The sequence below is a fragment of the Conger conger genome, chromosome 7 (genome assembly GCF_963514075.1).
Source record: "Conger conger chromosome 7, fConCon1.1, whole genome shotgun sequence".
Taxonomy (NCBI): Eukaryota; Metazoa; Chordata; class Actinopteri; order Anguilliformes; family Congridae; genus Conger; species Conger conger.
The window spans coordinates 62,815,917-62,833,741 of NC_083766.1; the positions used below are offsets into that span (position 1 = coordinate 62,815,917).

General features: G+C 44.8%; 2 protein-coding genes and 13 non-coding genes across 15 annotated transcripts in view; 6 read left to right on the plus strand and 9 right to left on the minus strand.

Moving 5' to 3' along the window:
- Positions 1 to 745: 745 nt before the first annotated feature.
- trnas-uga (transfer RNA serine (anticodon UGA)) lies at positions 746 to 827 on the minus strand. The gene has a single exon. It is a non-coding gene; the product is annotated as a tRNA-Ser (tRNA).
- A 421-nt stretch (positions 828 to 1,248) lies between these two features.
- Positions 1,249 to 1,330, minus strand: trnas-cga (transfer RNA serine (anticodon CGA)). The gene has a single exon. It is a non-coding gene; the product is annotated as a tRNA-Ser (tRNA).
- Positions 1,331 to 1,434: 104 nt separating this feature from the next.
- On the plus strand, positions 1,435 to 1,507 carry trnav-uac (transfer RNA valine (anticodon UAC)). The gene has a single exon. It is a non-coding gene; the product is annotated as a tRNA-Val (tRNA).
- A 2,249-nt stretch (positions 1,508 to 3,756) lies between these two features.
- Positions 3,757 to 3,829, plus strand: trnav-uac (transfer RNA valine (anticodon UAC)). Its single transcript has one exon. It is a non-coding gene; the product is annotated as a tRNA-Val (tRNA).
- Positions 3,830 to 3,954: 125 nt separating this feature from the next.
- On the minus strand, positions 3,955 to 4,036 carry trnas-uga (transfer RNA serine (anticodon UGA)). The gene has a single exon. It is a non-coding gene; the product is annotated as a tRNA-Ser (tRNA).
- A 429-nt stretch (positions 4,037 to 4,465) lies between these two features.
- On the minus strand, positions 4,466 to 4,547 carry trnas-cga (transfer RNA serine (anticodon CGA)). The gene has a single exon. It is a non-coding gene; the product is annotated as a tRNA-Ser (tRNA).
- A 105-nt stretch (positions 4,548 to 4,652) lies between these two features.
- Positions 4,653 to 4,725, plus strand: trnav-uac (transfer RNA valine (anticodon UAC)). The gene has a single exon. It is a non-coding gene; the product is annotated as a tRNA-Val (tRNA).
- Positions 4,726 to 7,172: 2,447 nt separating this feature from the next.
- trnas-uga (transfer RNA serine (anticodon UGA)) lies at positions 7,173 to 7,254 on the minus strand. The gene has a single exon. It is a non-coding gene; the product is annotated as a tRNA-Ser (tRNA).
- Positions 7,255 to 7,675: 421 nt separating this feature from the next.
- On the minus strand, positions 7,676 to 7,757 carry trnas-uga (transfer RNA serine (anticodon UGA)). The gene has a single exon. It is a non-coding gene; the product is annotated as a tRNA-Ser (tRNA).
- Positions 7,758 to 8,064: 307 nt separating this feature from the next.
- trnas-uga (transfer RNA serine (anticodon UGA)) lies at positions 8,065 to 8,146 on the minus strand. Its single transcript has one exon. It is a non-coding gene; the product is annotated as a tRNA-Ser (tRNA).
- Positions 8,147 to 8,599: 453 nt separating this feature from the next.
- On the minus strand, positions 8,600 to 8,681 carry trnas-cga (transfer RNA serine (anticodon CGA)). Its single transcript has one exon. It is a non-coding gene; the product is annotated as a tRNA-Ser (tRNA).
- A 104-nt stretch (positions 8,682 to 8,785) lies between these two features.
- On the plus strand, positions 8,786 to 8,858 carry trnav-uac (transfer RNA valine (anticodon UAC)). Its single transcript has one exon. It is a non-coding gene; the product is annotated as a tRNA-Val (tRNA).
- A 619-nt stretch (positions 8,859 to 9,477) lies between these two features.
- Positions 9,478 to 9,559, minus strand: trnas-uga (transfer RNA serine (anticodon UGA)). The gene has a single exon. It is a non-coding gene; the product is annotated as a tRNA-Ser (tRNA).
- Positions 9,560 to 12,123: 2,564 nt separating this feature from the next.
- Positions 12,124 to 14,711, plus strand: mrps17 (mitochondrial ribosomal protein S17). Its single transcript, XM_061250057.1, has 3 exons — positions 12,124 to 12,240; positions 12,787 to 12,933; positions 13,207 to 14,711. The coding sequence occupies exons 2-3, from the start codon at positions 12,811 to 12,813 to the stop codon at positions 13,495 to 13,497; spliced, it is 414 nt and encodes a 137-aa protein (XP_061106041.1). The 5' UTR covers positions 12,124 to 12,240; positions 12,787 to 12,810; the 3' UTR covers positions 13,498 to 14,711.
- A 1,214-nt stretch (positions 14,712 to 15,925) lies between these two features.
- Positions 15,926 to 17,825, plus strand: part of nipsnap2 (nipsnap homolog 2) — a 12,706-nt gene continuing 10,806 nt past the window's right edge. The window contains exons 1-2 of the mRNA XM_061247988.1: positions 15,926 to 16,087; positions 17,477 to 17,616. Of these exons, the coding sequence (XP_061103972.1) occupies positions 15,996 to 16,087; positions 17,477 to 17,616 (232 nt within the window). The 5' untranslated portion in view covers positions 15,926 to 15,995. The remainder of the gene's footprint in view (positions 16,088 to 17,476; positions 17,617 to 17,825) is intronic.

Genomic DNA, 17,825 nt, shown 5'->3' on the forward strand with positions numbered 1-17,825 from the left:
TTGTACAGAGCTTGCAGAGCATAAGGACCTTTGGCGATTTGCCACAATTACTTTGTGGGAGGAGTTGTGGGAGGAGTTAAGATAAGAACAATGTGGGTGATTTGCCAGAATGAGGTTGGAGGTGGAGTTGTAGGAGGAGTAACTGTGTATAAAATGGGTGTAAAAATGGCAGTCCGGATCCATGTTTTTGGTCCGGCTTTGTGCACTTGTGCTGAATAAAGTCTGATTTTCCTGAACACCTAGACCTACCGGCTAAGACCTACCGGCTAATTTGATAAGTTTGGGGATCCCGTTTTTGTGTGGGTTTTCTTCTGTGTTTTTCCGGGGCGGGGGGGGTTTTGCATTGTAACGAATAAATTCTGTCTTTATTATTTAATTCACGTCTCTGCTTGTTCATTTAGTTGAACTTACCTAGGTGGGGATTGATCACAAATCCTCGATTCTTACAAACTATTTCCTAGGGCGTAATTCCCAAGGTGGCATAATCGAGTGGTGTTATGCCAGGTCACACGTGTTTCCATGCATTCAGTAGAAACCATAGGTTCCATAGTGTAGTGGTGTAGTGGTGTAGTGGTTATCACATCTGTTTTACACACAGAAGGTCCAGGGTTCAAGCCCTAGTGGAATCATTCTTTTGTCTTAAAGTCAATGAAAGCCTGTCCTTGGCTTATGCTCTTGGAGGCAGCCCACTTGTCTGTGTGCCTGCACCAGTTCATTTCCTCACCGCTCAAAAGAACCAAAAAACCGCTGCGAGCAGGGTTCGAACCTGCGCGGGGAAACCCCATTGGATTTCAAGTCCAACGTCTTAACCACTCAGCCATCACAGCTCCCGCAGAAACTGTGTTAGTGCAATGCTAAGAACTGCTCTCCCAACTGAAATGTGACAATACCTGTGATAGTTCTCAACAGGTACTTCTGGCCTGACTGCTATCCCACAATACCTTACATTTGAATGCCTGGAAGAAAAAGGCGGCCTGCTGTGTATTTTTTTGGACCTAAATTCATTTGCTTCAGAATCTTGAATTTCAAGGGGCCAACTGTACGTGTTGAAGTTGCACATGAAGCTTGTTTTTCAGCTCGTGTTTGCACGTGAAACAAGTCCAGACTGCTTTAAATGCTGGCACAGCGGATTCAAAGTGTCGACATGCTTGCTCGGAAAGGGAATCTCAATTACTGCATGGCTCATTGCAACCGAGTGCGTGGTGCATTTTTCCATTCATTTATTAGAAAACCCTTAAAGAAGGCCTGCGCTGTGAGCAGGGTTCGAACCTGCGCGGGGAAACCCCATTGGATTTCGAGTCCAACGCCTTAACCTCTCGGCCATCACAGCACACTGGCTCAGGTCCACCAAGGCTTCAAAAAGTCATTACACTATGCAAGGGAAACAAACATAAAATCTTTCCAAAAACCTGTTGCAAGCACAAGTTGCTGTTAGGTTCCATAGTGTAGCGGTTATCACGTCTGCTTTACACGCAGAAGGTCCTGGGTTCAAGCCCCAGTGGAATCATTCTTTTGTCTGAAAGCCTGTCCTTGGCTTTTGCTCTTGGAGGCAGCCCACTTGTCTGTGTGCCTGCACCTGTTCATTTCCTCACCCCTTAAAAAGGAACCAAGAGAACCAAGAGAACCAAGAGAACCAAGAGAACCAAGAGAACCAAGAGAACCAAGAGAACCAAGAGAACCAAGAGAACCAAGAGAACCAAGAGAACCAAGAGAACCAAGAGCAGTATCTGGTTTACTGACGCGCAAATCAATAATTCCTGGGGGCCTATAAATAGGCTGCAGTAACAAGGTACCAGGAAATGCCTTACCTGTTTGTGGTTCTTGTTCCTCCCAGTTCCGGTATGCAAGTTCCTGTCTGACGTCAAGGTATGTTGCAGTTTGCTCTGTTACTTGCAGCCACGTAATGTTCCATGTAAGCCTGATGAGAATTTTTATTGTAGGTCACCATGGACGAGGTGGTGGAGCTTGAAACTCTGCACGTGCATAGCCTATTGAGGTATTATTTATTTTAATCTTTATCTTGTTAACGGTATGAGTAGGAAAACATTCAGCTTCCCAGGTAATGTAGTTAAAATGCGCTACAATATTGCGTTTACCAGAACGCCACACTGCATATGCACTAACGAATGTGTTTCTGCCATTACAGGACATTGCTAGCTGTTGTTTTGCCGAAGTAAGTAATTCGCGTTTATCGAGTAGGCTCATTAAAGAGCGAAGGAACGCGGATAGCGGAGCTCCAGTTCTGTTCTATACGGCGGTAACTGGCTACGTGGAGCTTTAGTGTTTTTAAACTGTGTTGTACCCACCTTTTCCCTTCGGTTCCGTATTTATTTGTATTTTGAATATATCCTTACTACTGACAAACCAACTGTTGATCGAGTTGAGGCTTGGGGGCGGTTACTGTTTACGTTGCAGTGCGTGGTTTGGGATCTGGGTTGGCGTGGAGGTCGCTACGGCGCCGTCGGAAGTGGCGCCGTTCTTTTCACTGCATGTTATAGCGTGTGTGTAGAAGTAGAATATTTGATTCACCGTGTCCGTATCTCACTGATTTACAGTGTGTGTGTATGTCTGCTGGCACTGTCACAACAAATTCCATCCTCCTTACAAAACGTATCCCCTCCGTGGTCACGTTTCCGGTTCCGTCTCTGCAATGACGTCATTCATATTTGTTTACTGCTGTGTGTAATAGGCTCTGCATCGGCAAGCTAGCGATGCTTCTGTGAATATGTCGTGCTTCATATGTAATATCTCGATTATTTATATACATTGAACCACGATATAGGCTACATCTAGCTAGCTAGCTAGAAAGATCCCCACCTAGCTAGGAATAAAACACAGCTATGCCTTATCTTCCTAGTTATCTAGCTGTCTGGCTAGCTAGATATTTCTTATTTTGCTAGCTTGGGTGCTAACTTAAATATCTACCGATGTCATGCTTATCTACTTCAATACATATATGTTTTGCCGAATGGTTTGCTGTCCGTTTAACTAACTAGCGGTATTGATATTAGTCCACCGAGAGATGAGCACTAGCTATCTCTATCGCTATCTTAATCTGTAGGGAAATTGGCAATTTTTATGTTTCGCTAATTTACATACACCGGAATAAATAAATGCTTATTGACAGAGTACTGACTAAGCGTATGCCGTTCATGAAAAGACACGACAGCCAGTTGACGCTACCGTACGCATCAGGTGGAACGTATCTTACAGATCGCATCATAGCAACCAACAGATAAAGCTTGGCAACCACGCTGTCGTCTTGACGCTAACTCATGACGTTAACTTACGCATGAGGGGAACGTAACCGGAAACCGGAAACGTGACCCCGGAGGGGATAAGTTTAGTAAGGGGGATATCATTTGTTGTGACCGCACCTTCACCAGTAAGTGACCTTTCGGTTCCACTTCCGGTAAGTCCTTCACCCTCCACGGACCCGTACGCACCCCGTAGCGCCCCTAGCGGCGGGGAAGACCTACCGGCTAATTTGATAAGTTTGGGGATCCCGTGGGTTTTTGTGTGGGTTTTCTTCTGTGTTTTTCCGGGGTTTTTTTTTGCATTGTAACGAATAAACTCTGTCTTTATTATTTAATTCACGCCTCTGCTTGTTCATTTCGTTGAACTTACCTAGGTGGGGATTGATCACAAATCCTCAATTCTTACAAACTATTTCCTTGGGCGTAATTCCCAAGGTGGCATAATCAAGTGGTGTTCTGCCAGGTCACACGTGTTTCCATGCATTCAGTAGAAACCATAGGTTCCATAGTGTAGTGGTTATCATGTCTGTTTTACACACAGAAGGTCCTGGGTTCAAGCCCTAGTGAAATCATTCTTTTGTCTTAAAGTCAATGAAAGCCTGTCCTTGGCTTTTGCTCTTGGAGGCAGCCCACTTGTCTGTGTGCCTGCACCTGTTCATTTGCACACCCCTCAAAAGAACCAAAAGAACCAAAAAACCGCTGCGAGCAGGGTTCGAACCTGCGCGGGGAAACCCCATTGGATTTCAAGTCCAACGCCTTAACCACTCGGCCATCACAGCTCCCATAAAACATGTGTTAGTGCAATTATAAGAACTGCTCTCCCAACTGAAATATGACAATACCTGTGATAGTTCTCAGCAGGTACTTCTGGCCTGACTGCTATCCCACAATTCCTTTCATGTGAATGCCTGGAAGAAAAAGGCAGCCTGCTGTGTATGTTTTTGGATCTGAACTCATTTGCTTCTAGGATTTCAATGACAATCAATGGGCCCATTGTATGTACGTGTTGAAGTTGCACATCAAGCTTGTTTTTCAGCTCGTGTTTGCACAAGAAACAAGTCCAGACTGCTTTTAATGCTGGCACAATGGATTCAAAGTGTCGACATGCTTGCACAGAAAGGGAATCTCAATTACTGCATGGCTCATTGCAAGCGAGGGCGTTGTGCGCATTTCCAAGCATTTAGTAGAAAACCCCTAAAGAAGGCTTGCGCTGTGAGCAGGGTTCGAACCTGCGCGGGGAAACCCCATTGGATTTCGAGTCCAACGCCTTAACCTCTCGGTCATCACAGCACTCTTACTCAGTTCCACCAAGGCTTCAAAAAGTCATTACACTATGGAAGGGAACCAAACATAAAATCTTTCCACAAAAACTGTTGCAAGCACAAGTCATTGTTGGGTTCCATAGTGTAGCGGTTATCACGTCTGCTTTACACGCAGAAGGTCCTGGGTTCAAGCCCCAGTGGAATCATTCTTTTGTCTGAAAGCCTGTCTTTGGGTTTTGCTCTTGGAGGCAGCCCACTTGTCTGTGTGCCTGCACCTGTTCATTTCCTCACCCCTTAAAAAGGAACCAAGAGAACCAAGAGAACCAAGAGAACCAAGAGAACCAAGAGAACCAAGAGAACCAAGAGAACCAAGAGAACCAAGAGAACCAAGAGAACCCTGCAAGCAGTATCTGGTTTACTGACGCGCAAATCAATAATTCCTGGGGGCCCATAAATAGGCTGCAGTAACAAGGTACCAGGAAATGCCTTACCTGTTTGTGGTTCTTGTTCCTCCCAGTTCCGGTATGCAAGTTCCTGTCTGACGTCAAGGTATGTTGCAGTTTGCTCTGTTACTTGCAGCCACGTAATGTTCCATGTAAGCCTGATGATAATTTTTATTGTAGGTCACCATGGACGAGGTGGTGGAGCTTCAGACTCTGCACGTGCATAGCCTATTGAGGTATTATTTATTTTAATCTTTATCTTGTTAACGGTATGAGTAGGAAAACATTCAGCTTCCCAGGTAATGTAGTTAAAATGCGCTACAATATTGCGTTTACCAGAAACGCCACACTGCATATGCACTAACAAATGTGTTTCTGCCATTACAGGACATTGCTAGCTGTTGTTTTGCCGAAGTAAGTAATTCGCGTTTATCGCGTAGGCTCATTAAAGAGCGAAGGAACGCGGATAGCGGAGCTCCAGTTCTGTTCTATACGGCGGTAACTGGCTACGTGGAGCTTTAGTGTTTTTAAACTGTGTTGTACCCACCTTTTCCCTTCGGTTCCGTATTTATTTGTATTTTGAATATATCCTTACTACTGACAAACCAACTGTTGATCGAGTTGAGGCTTGGGGCGGTTACTGTTTACGTTGCAGTGCGTGGTTTGGGATCTGGGTTGGCATGGAGGTCGCTACGGCGCCGTCGGAAGTGGCGCCGTTCTTTTCATTGCATGTTTTAGCGTGTGTGTAGAAGTAGAATATTTGATTCACCGTGTCCGTATCTCACTGATTTACAGTGCGTGTGTATGTCTGTTGGCACCGTCACAACAAATTCCATCCTCCTTACAAAACGTATCCCCTCCATCGTCACGTTTCCGGTTCCGTCTCTGCAATGACGTCAATCATATTTGTTTACTGCTGTGTGTAATAGGCTCTGCATCGGCAAGCTAGCGATGCTTCTGTGAATATGTAGTGCTTCATATGTAATATCTCGATTATTTATATACATTGAACCACGATATAGGCTACATCTAGCTAGCTAGCTAGAAAGATCCCCAGCTAGCTAGGAATAAAACGCAGCTATGCCTTATCTTCCTAGTTATCTATCTATCTGTCTGGCTAGCTAGATATTTCTTATTTTGCTAGCTTGGGTGCTAACTTAAATCTCTACCGATGTCATGCTTATCTACTTCTCTACATATATGTTTTGCCGAATGGTTTGCCGTCCGTTTAACTAACTAGCGGTACTGATATTAGTCCACCGAGAGATGAGCACTAGCTATCTCTATCGCTATCTTAATCTGTAGGGAAATTGGCAATTTTTATGTTTCGCTAATTTACATACACCGGGCTAAATAAATGCTTATTGACAGAGTACTGACTAAGCGTATGCCGTTCATAAAAAGACACGACAGCCAGTTGACGCTACCGTACGCATCAGTGGAACGTATCTCACAGATCGCATCATAGCAACCAACAGATAAAGCTTGGCAACCACGCTGTCGTCTTGACGCTAACTCATGACGTTAACTTACGCATGAGGGGAACGTAACCGGAAACCGGAAACGTGACCCCGGAGGGGATAAGTTTAGTAAGGGGGATATAATTTGTTGTGACAGCACCTTCACCAGTAAGTAACCTTTCGGTTCCACTTCCGGTAAGTCTTTCACCCTCCACGGACCCGTACGCACCCCGTAGGGCCCCTAGCGGCGGGGAAGACCTACCGGCTAATTTGATAAGTTTGGGGATCCCGTGGGTTTTTGTGTGGGTTTTCTTCTGTGTTTTTCCGGAGGGGGGGGGGGGTTTGCATTGTAACGAATAAACTCTGTCTTTATTATTTAATTCACGTCTCTGCTTGTTCATTTAGTTGCACTTACCTAGGTGGGGATTGATCACAAATCCTCGATTCCTACAAACTATTTCCTTGGGTGTAATTCCCAAGGTGGCATAATCGAGTGTTCTGCCAGGTCACACGTGTTTCCATGCATTCAGTAGAAACCGTAGGTTCCATAGTGTAGTGGTGTAATGGTTATCATGTCTGCTTTACACAGAGAAGGTCCTGGGTTCAAGCCCCAGTGGAATCGTACTTTTGTCTTACAGTCAATGAAAGCCTGTCCCTGGCTTTTGCTCTTGGAGGCAGCCCACTTATCTGTGTTCCTGCACCTGTTCATTTCCACCCCCCCCCCCCCCCCCCTCAAAAGAACCAAAAAATCACTGCGAGCAGGGTTCGAACCTGCGCAGGGAAACCCCATTGGATTTCAAGTCCAACGCCTTAACGACTCGGCCATCACAGCCCCCACAGAAGTTGTGTTAGTGCAATTCTAAGAACTGCTCTCCCAACTGAAATGTGACAATACCTGTGATAGTTCTCAACAGGTACTTCTGGCCTGACTGCTATCCCACAATAACTTGCATGTGAATGCCTGGAAGAAAAAGGTGGCCTGCTGTGTATTTTTTTGGACCTAAACTCATTTCCTTCAGAATCTTGAATTTCAAGGGGCCGACTGTACGTGTTAAAGCTGCTCATCAATTTTGTTTTTCAGCTCGTGTTTGCACATGAAACAAGTCCAGACTGCTTTAAATGTTGGCACAGCGGATTCAAAGTATCGACATGCTTGCTCGGAAAGGGAATCTGAATTACTGCACGGCTCATTGCAAGCAAGGGCGTTGCGCGCATTTCCAAGCATTTAGTAGAAAACCCCTAAAGAAGGCTTGCGCTGTGAGTAGGGTTCGAACCTGCACGGGGAAACCCCATTGGATTTCAAGTCCAACGCCTTAACCTCTCGGCCATCACAACACTCCTGCTCAGTTCCACCAAGGCTTCAAAAAGTCATTACACTATGCAAGGGAAACAAACATAAAATCTTTCCAAAAAACTGTTGTGAGCACCAGTTGCCGTTAGGTGCCATAGTGTAGTGGTTATCACGTCTGCTATCACGTCTGCTTTACATGCAGAAGGTCCTGGGTTTAAGCCCCAGTGGAATCATTCTTTTGTCTTAAAGTCAATGAAAGCCTGTCCTTGGCTTTTGCTCTTGGAGGTAGCCCACGTGTCGGTGTGCCTGTACCTGTTCATTTCCTCACCACTTTAAAAGGAACCAAGAGAACGCTGCGAGCAGGGTTCGAACCTGCGCGGGGAAACCCCATTGGATTTCAAGTCCAACGCCTTAACCACTCGGCCATCGCAGCTCCCAGAGAAACCGGGCTAGCGCAATGCTAAGAACTTCTCTCCCAAATGAAATGTGATAATACCTCTGCAAGCCAAAATTTTGATAGTTCTCATCAACTGGTACTTCTGGCCTGACTGCTATCCCACAACTCCTTGCATGTGAATGCCTGGAAGGAAAAGGCGGCCTGCTGTGTATGTTTTTGGATCTGAACTCATTTGCTTCAAAATCTAGGATTTCAATGACAATCAATGGGCCCACTGTATGTACGTGTTGAAGTTGCACATCAAGCTTGTTTTTCATCTCGTGTTTGCACATGAAACAAGTCCAGACTGCTTTAAATGCTGGCACAGCGGATTCAAAGTATCGACATGCTTGCTCGGAAAGGGAATCTGAATTACTGCACGGCTCATTGCAAGCAAGGGCGTTGCGCGCATTTCCAAGCATTTAGTAGAAAACCCCTAAAGAAGGCTTGCGCTGTGAGTAGGGTTCGAACCTGCGCGGGGAAACCCCATTGGATTTCGAGTCCAACGCCTTAACCTCTCGGCCATCACAACACTCCTGCTCAGTTCCACCAAGGCTTCAAAAAGTCATTACACTATGCAAGGGAAACAAACATAAAATCTTTCCAAAAACCTGTTGCAAGCACAAGTCGCTGTTGGGTTCCATAGTGTAGCGGTTATCATGTCTGCTTTACACGCAGAAGGTCCTGGGTTCAAGCCCCAGTGGAATCATTCTTTTGTCTTAAAGTCAATGAAAGCCTGTCCTTGGCTTTTGCTCTTGGAGGCAGCCCACTTGTCTGTGTGCCTGCACCTGTTAATTCCCTGACCACTTTAAAAGGAACCAAGAGAACCAAGAGAACCAAGAGAACCAAGAGAACCAAGAGAACCAAGAGAACCAAGAGAACCAAGAGAACCAAGAGAACCAAGAGAACCAAGAGAACAGGGCTTGAACCTGCAGGGGGAAACGCCATTTGGATTTTGAATCCAACACCTTAACCTCTTGGCCATCACAGCTCCCCATGCATTTGGCTTAGCACAATGCTAAGAACTGCTCTCCCAACTGAAATGTGACAATACCTCTGCAAGCCACAATTTTGATAGTTCTCATCAACTGGTACTTCTGGCCCGACTGCTATCCCACAACTTGCATGTGAATGCCTGGAAGAAAAAGGCGGCCTGCTGTGTATTTTTTTAGACCTAAAATCATTTGCTTCAGAATCTTGAATTTCAAGGGGCCAACTGTACGTGTTAAAGCTGCTCATCAATTTTGTTTTTCAGCTCGTGTTTGCACGTGAAACAAGTCCAGAATGCTTTAAATGTTGGGCAGAAAGAACAGAAAGAACAGAAAGAACGCTGCGAGCAGGGTTCGAACCTGCGCGGGGAAACCCCATTGGATTTCAAGTCCAACGCCTTAACCACTCGGCCATCACAGCTCCCCAAGGACCTGGATTAGCGCAATACTAAGAACTGCTCTCCCAACTGAAATGTGACAGCTCTGCAAGCCTACATTTTGATAGTACTCATGAACAGGTACTTCTGGCCAGACCAATATCCCACAACACAAAAAAACAAATTCATACAACACAAATGAACCACACGTCCACGTCCACCACCTGAGAAACTACACAATGGGTCCATTCCCCAGGGGAAAAAAACAACAACAACAGCATTTACATTTGTCAAGTGCTGCAGAATTATCAAGTTTCCTGATATCTGCACGCCAGCTTATGTGCTGTTATGTGCTATTAAAACAACCACATGTTATCGGAGAGAATGCAGGTTGTTGTTTTTTTTTTGCGGCAGATTGTTCAGGCGAGTCTCTGGGGGTGGTTGAGTCGCGTGTTCTCCGTGGGGTGGGGTGGGGGGGGGGGGGGGGGGGGGGGTCTGCATGTTTTGGGCCCGCCTGCCCGCTGGAGGCAGAGTGCAGATGTGTCTGGAGCCCCCAGGGGGGGGGGGGGGGGGGGGGGGGGCGGGGGGCGGGCGAGCGTCTGTGTGCCAAGAACTACAACCGGCTGACTGCCTCAGTCTGCAGCGGCCCTCCGCTCCATTGTTATCATAACTGTTCTTTAATACCTCAGTCACTGACCATAAAAGGCAGAGTGTTCTCAAAAGACACGGAAAAAACCCCAAAAAAGCTCTGCTCCCACCCCCCCCCCCCCCCTCCCGTGACCTTAAGGAAAATATGATACAAATATTTCTAATTTAGCATGTCGAGTGTGCATCCAACTCTCAGGGTGGGGGCTTCAGAAGTGCCTCTGCACTTCTCTACAGAGGAATTACCATAACATTTCTCATTGCACACATAAGCAGCGCAAATCCCTTCCATATTATGGGCGGCCTGTTGCTTAGTGGTTAAGGTAAATGAATCCAGTGTAGCCACAATAAGATCCACACAGCCTTTGGGCCCTTGAGCACGGCCCCTTAACCCTGCATTGCTCCAGGGGAGGATTGTCTCCTGCTTAGTCTAATCAACTGTATGTTGCTCTGGGCAAGAGCGTCTGCCAAATGCCAATAATGTAATATTATGGAGGCCGACTGAGTTGTGTTTCGTGTAATGGTTCAAAAGCCAAGCCTCCAGCCTAAAGGTACCGGACCTCGAGACCTCCGCAAGGCAGCGAGGTCAAGGTGCTGGACTAGAAACACAATGGGGTTTCCACATGCGGGTTCAAACCCTGCTGCCGGCACTGATCCAGCTCCTCGTTTACTGGCTTTGGGAAATAAGAACTCCTCTTATGAGATAGATTGAGACTGAAGGCCTGTAAAACAAGCGCAGGCATTGATTGGATTTAAGAGAAAAGACCTCCTGTGCGCAAACCAAATGTGATAACCACTACACAATCTCATGTACCACAGCTCCATTTGGAGTTTGACTTGAAGGCAATGTTTCTGCTGAAAGTGGGGCCATTTTTACCAGCAGTATAAATGAGTTTTTTTTCTGAACTGCTTCAGTAAACTGCTAGGTTTGTATGTGAAGTAGTGTGCCATGTGAGTTCTGGAGATGTGTTTTAAGCAATGCATTCTGTCCAGTTGCACAGTAACTTAAAATAACACAGCATGCCCTGCAAATTACAACATAGATACAAGAACGAACTGTCACAGCAGCGTTAGCTGAGGCAAGTTTGTTAAGAGTTAAGAGTATACAGTAAGTTTGTGTGAATGTACTGTGTATATGGAAGGTATATCTCATATCAGAGATACTTGCCATCAAAAATACTGACTGAATACTATAAAAAATCTAATTTGCATTAGGTGGCACAACCATTATAACCTCAAGGAATTAAACACAGTATGTGTAGAACCTAAAAGGGTTATCCGTGCTGCCTTTAAAGAGGAATAAAACATCCTCTTTGCATCTCAAACCATGTTAATTGCCTCATCTTAGGTTTTTACTTTTATATTATTAAAACGGATGATGTTATCAAAAGGAGATTCCAAAATATTGCCTCATTGCTCAAATCATATCAGATCTCGTCCTCTTTACGTTTGTGTTCGGCAGAGAAATGAAAATTCAAGCGACCGGAGCTTCCAAACGGTGGATTCCCGCCATCTAGTGGTCATAAACATTTCTTAAACTCATGAAAAAAATACACACGATAAACAAGAGAATACAAGGCGATACATATATTGATATGACTCAAAAATGATAATTCTGTCAACTTTTCATTTGTTCTTGGCTTTCATGTCTCGTGAGGCTTGACTACATAATAACCATAACATGAGCTTCACGCATATGACTTCATTTTATGTATTAATTAATATTATTATCAAACACGAAAGTGAATTTGTGCTTGAATGCCGATGGCTAGGCCTAGCCTAACAAACCACAAACTGTTGTGAATTGTTTCGATGACCGATTTAATTTTAGATCAAAACTAGTTGAGAATCAAAAGTTTGATCAGATCTGTAGACTTTTACGCTGATACAGCCACCAGAGCACGCACAAGTCCCATTTTGTAATCAAAAGGCGAAAAAGAAATTGTCCTCCTGGTGCCCCGTAGTTTAACGTCATCAGAAAGAGTCTGTTAAACAACAGTGGCTTCTGGTTTACCATGGCGTGGTGAACAGCGTTTTTGAATTCCTGACCTTCAAATTATTACTTCATCCAAACCTAAAGGTATTAGCGTAAGAATGTCACATATATCACCATTAACTATTCGACGAGATATTCAGTAGAGTTTTTCACGGCCATATTGTAATTTAGCAAGCTAGCGAAATCTGCTTTGCAATTTGTCTGGTGCAGGTAGACTTGCTAGCTTGTAGTGAAGCTAGCAATACTAGTGTTGCTAGAGTTTATAATATATTTTTTCAGTGCTAGCTGTTTAACAAATTGTCTATGAGTTGTTCGTTAGCTATAGCACACGTTAAGACTAATTAGCCAGTCAAAGTTATTTGTTTTGCAACACGTTGTAGCTTCGAACTGCTGGATGGCTGGTACCGTTATCCGTGTAATTTCTGATAAGAAAAATATATTTTCCTGTGTTCGTGGATACATAGAGCTAGCTTTCTTAATAAAGTTTGAACAACGTGGCTAAGGAGGAAAGCCGTGAAAATGTTTCTAGTTCCCCTGCCGTTACGAGTATGATTGGCTTTGCTGGTAGATATGAATATAGGAATGCGTCTGCTTTATAATTGTTATGTTGCTGTGTTTTTTTCTTATTAGCTGGGTTTCTGAAATCCACGCAACATGTCCGCGAAACAGGCGTCTGTCCACGCGAAATGGATTATTGGCCGGGTCATCGGAACGAAGATGCAGAAGACCGCGAAGGTGCGGGTGACCCGGCTGGTGCTCGACCCGTACCTCCTCAAGGTAACCGTCTACCGGATACGGACAGTGCCAGCTGCCATACGACCCTCTAGCCTGCCCTCATGAGGCAAACCTATCCGTGGGAAGGGCCAAATGAAATTTCTTTCAATGCAAAATTAATTTTAATCACATCACCTTTCATCAAATTGATTGAATAAAATGGAAAAAAATCCCATCTTCTCTGCCGTTTTTTGTTACTTCCGTGATATGCATTGATTATTTTCTTACGTTGTAAGTTTATTACCTGTGTTTTTGAGATGCCGTCTTTCATTGCAGTACTACAACAAAAGAAAGACGTACTTTGCCCACGACCGCCTGGAGCAATGCACCGTGGGAGACATAGTCCTTCTGAAGGCCTTGCCGGAGAGGAGGACCAAACACGTTAAGCATGAACTGGCAGACATTGTGTACAAGGTGGGGAATGTTGTAGACCCGCTGACGGGGAAGAGGGTGGCCGGCACCTCTTACCTGGAGCCCCTGTGGGAGGATTCCCAGCCGTCGGCCGACTCCCTGACTGAGAAACTGCAGGAATTAAACATCACGGGCTCCGCATCTCCAGATCACTGATCCCCCGGGTACAGCCGCTCCCTACCCACCCATGCAGAAGAAATGTTGCGTGACTTCAGTGTACTGAACCGTTTTGTGCTTTCTATACAAGTCTTTGTCACCTGATTTCAGCCCTCAAAACGGTGCATTTACAGTGTGCCTGTTGCTCAGAACTGGGTAAAGACTTTTTGCCATGGTGATGAAACATTCAGGTTTTTTTTTTTTTTTTTTTTTTTTCTTTAGCACCTTGTTCCATGTATAAACACAGTAATAAATCCATTGGGTGCAAACAGTCCATCTACATGTTAACCGTTTAATTTTTTTTAAAGCTGACTGTGGAAGTCTGTTGCTTCCCTATGTAAAATACATATTTTGTGATGTAATTACAAGTGTAGCTGCTGTGTAGACCTAATTAACCTAATTAACTGATTGAAGGCTATTGATGGAAGCTGATGTTGGCATGAAGTCCTGAATTGGATACATCCCTCTGGTACAGGCATTGGTTGGTGGTTCAAATCCAAGTGTAACCACAATAAGATCCGCACAGCCGTTGGGCCCTTGAGCAAGGCCCTTAACCCTGCATTGCTCCAGGGGAGGATTTTCTCCTGCTTAGTCTAATCAACTGTATGTCGCTCTGGATAAGAGCGTCTGCCAAATGCCAATAATGTAATGTAATGTACAGGGTTTCCCTCCCCTGCTTTATTGACATTTGGACTGTGTCAGAAATGGCTTACTGGCCTATTATTGAGTTAATATGCTGAGTACACTCAATGAGAATGTGAAGTGGGCTTAGGGTTTTCTCTAAATGGTAAATGGTTGATTATATATATATAGCGCCTTTATCCAAAGTGCTGTACTTGTTTGCCCCCCCCCCAAATTAAGTATACTTAAAGTAACTAGTATACTTAAAATCCCAGGATGTTGTATGTAATTTCCAGGGTTTCGCTGAATGTGGCCATGTTCAAAGCGGCCTCCTAACTACGGTTGGCTTCAAAATATGTGCTCTGCTGCCTGTCTGACATCCTCCGTGCCGTTTTCCACCGGTACTGCAGGAGTGCTGAGAGCTTCGCCCCTCAAATATAAAGCCCTGCCTCTTCCTCTCTGATTTATTGTTCTGTGAATAGACCCAAAGTGCTCTTTCTCTCTGGAAAAACCTCCGGAAAAGTGTGTTCCTAAATACACTCTGTGCAACCCTGACAATATGCATATCATCTGGGGTTGTTAAGTAAACTACAGTTAGAGAACAGTTTGCCTGCTAAACTTAGATACTCAATAGTTGGCAGTAGAAAGATATACACTCTAAACCAGGGGTCTCCAACCCTGGTCCTGGAGAGCTACAGGGTCTGCTGGTTTTCGTTGTTACTCTGCACTTAACTGTAATCAACTGCTCTAATTGATTAATTAACTCACCTCACCTGGTTACCTGGGTGAAAACAAAAACCAGCAGACCCAGTAGCTCTCCAGGACCAGGGTTGGAGACCTCTGCTCTAAACAGTAGGCAGTGTGGTTACTGGGCAGTACATCTTTTGAGGACACAGTAGTTCGGAGGCTGTTCCAGACAGGTCATGGTATCGGTTGTCCAAGGGTCAGAAAGTAAAAGTCCTTAAAATTATGCTGATCCAGACAATACAAATAGGGAGGGCTTCTACTCCGTGAATCTGGATTTACCACCTCTGGATGTTTCAACACAACACAGTTAATGATGACCCCTTGGTCTACATCAGTCCTGTTGTCCTGTTCTCCCACACTTTCTGAGTGGCGGGGTGGAGAGAGAGTGTGTGTGTGTGTGTGTGTGTGTGTGTGTGTGTGTGTGTGTGTGTGTGTGTGTGTGTGTGTGTGTGTGTGTGTGTGTGTGTGTGTGTGTGTGTGTGTGTGTGTGAGAGTGAGTGTGTGTGAGTGTGAGAGTGCGAGTGCGTGTGGCTCTTTACAGGGGTCGATATGCATCAGGGTGGCCTGTAGCGTAGTGGTTAAGGTAAATGACTGGGACACGCAAGGTCAGTGGCTCTAATCCCACTCTAGCCACAATAAAATCCACACAGCTGTTGGGCCCTTGAGCAAGGCCCTTAACCCTGCCTTTCTCCAGGGGAGGATTGTCTCCTGCTTAGTCTAATCAACTGTATGCCGCTCTGGATAAGAGCGTATGCCAATAATGTAATGTAATGTAATGTAATGTGTCATTGGCCACCTTATATGACAGATAGAAGAAGCTGTGGTCTGTTTGAACACGCTTCCTCATTCTGAAACATGTTAAAGAACATTACAGTGAGTGAGGCTTGTTCTGTGACTCAGAAACACAGCGCGTGTTGTTTCCAAACGGATCCTTATCCTAGGCACAGGGAATATCAAAGAGATTGTTTGAAACCCCAAAACACAGGACTGGGTGCGTAACCCTAAAATGCAGGAGGCGTGTGTAACCCTAAAATGAACATTGCTGCCCCCTGGTGGCGATGATTAGGTAGGGCTGTCCATACCTTCGTTCACAGTTTTGGAAAGAACGGTTCAGGGGTATTCAAAGAAAGATGGCGACTCGAGTCCTTCAGAGCGTGGGGAATGGCCTGAACCAGGCGCGAATCGGGGGGCGAGCGAGCGGACAGGTCATCGTGGCCGCCAGGTAGGAATGCATTTCAGAAAACCTTTTATACAATCCGGGAAATATTTAGGCGGGCAGTCGCGCTGTGCATCAGACGCCAAGCACTGTAATCTACGCCTCTTCCAGCAAGCAAGTTCTGGTTAGTTTGTGTTGCAGAAGCATATTTTGCAGACTTCATAGATCGTCAGTATTGCCGTTTGTGAACTAGTCATGCCATTACATTTTGTTCCTAAGTGACTGCGTGGCACCGTAAGAGTACCCAAGAACAAGTGTTTTGCAGGAAGTTTTCCAAGCTTGCGAGCTACCGCTGCAGTGTGTGTACAGCTAGCAAGCTAGCTTCTGTGTGGTGGTATAGCTCAAGGTCATTATATTTACAATAGCGACCTACTGAGTGCTTTGCATTATTGGTCAGTGTCATTATCCGCTGCGATTTTACAACAAACACTGATTTCGAACGATTTAGGGTGCACTTGTTTGGTCGACGTGTGACTCAACAGTGATTTCTTCATTCAGAGATCTGTCAACTGTCACGGCTAACTAGCTGACTGGCAGACTAGCCAGCGAACAAACTCAAATTTCAGAGAGTTTCTTGAGAAACTGCAACGTTAGCCAGTCTTTATGTAAAGCTGATGTTGCACACGTTAGTAAGCACAACTGAATTGTATAGTATTATAACTAGCTAGCTAAAGGGAATTAGTGGAGGTAGCTAGACGGTTGGCAAACCAGCTGCTAGCAAGCAAGATCCTTGAATCCACTGAAATGAAGCATACCGTTAAATAACGATAACGTTATTCAACACAGCAAAAAGTAGTCCTTAGAAACGTTAACTAAAACACATAAAGCCTCTGCACCCGGAGCCTCAAATTTTTCTTTACGTCTAATTTAGTGTTTTATCTGGGGTAGAGATTAACCAAGTAAACTTAGCTATTAATTACAGCCAACTAGCCAAATTAGCTAGCTACTTTGAGACTTAATCAAGTTCATGCCCGTAGACTTACCATAACACTCAATATTGTTTGCTGTTTTAGACTGTTTGCGTTTATAGCTAGCTAACGTTAGTAATTTAGGAACTTAAATTGACGAGAAAGTGTCGCATAGGAAAAGTATCAGTGGCGTTAAAACACGATAGGCAGGTTGGTTTCGGCCTGGTCAGCGATAGTTTTGGACGACCTCTGTTTTCTGGGGGTTGAGACGAAATCGGTTTGGCGTGGAGGTGGTGTAGCGAGTCACACACCTGCTATTTAAAAACGTGTGATCGCTGGCATTGACGTTTTCTGCCTGACACTGAAACGTTTATAAAATGCAGCACATCTATACCCGATAGCTGAGACTGTCAACAAGAACTGTCCATGACACGTAGTGTGTAACCTTAATTATTAACGTGTGTGTTGGATTATATTCGCTTTTTAGGAGCCTGTCCGCATCTGATAATAGAAATCGGGAAGACAGCTGGTTCAAGTCATTGTTCGTCCGGAAGGTCGACCCGAGGAAGGATGCACACTCCCACCTGCTCGCCAAGAAAGAAGAAAGTAACTTGTACAAAATCCAGTGTAAGTATTTTTTGTTTGTTTGTTTATTTGTTTTTTCTTACTCCTACGTTTCGAAAAGAAAATAGGTTGTTACATATGACACAAGATTACAAAGCCTTGATTATTTCTTTTTCAATTTGGAGAAGGGATTAAAGATGCGGATTTGCGTGGGGGTTACCAGTATGTTGCTGTTCGGATTATGTCTAATTCCTATAAATGATTTCTTTCTT

Coding starts and splice junctions, on each gene's coding strand:
- mrps17 (XM_061250057.1), top strand. CDS start 12,811: ATGTCCGCGAAACAGGCGTCTGTCCACGCGAAATGGATTATTGGCCGG. Junction 12,934..13,206: donor TCGACCCGTACCTCCTCAAG/GTAACCGTCTAC, acceptor CTTTCATTGCAG/TACTACAACAAAAGAAAGAC.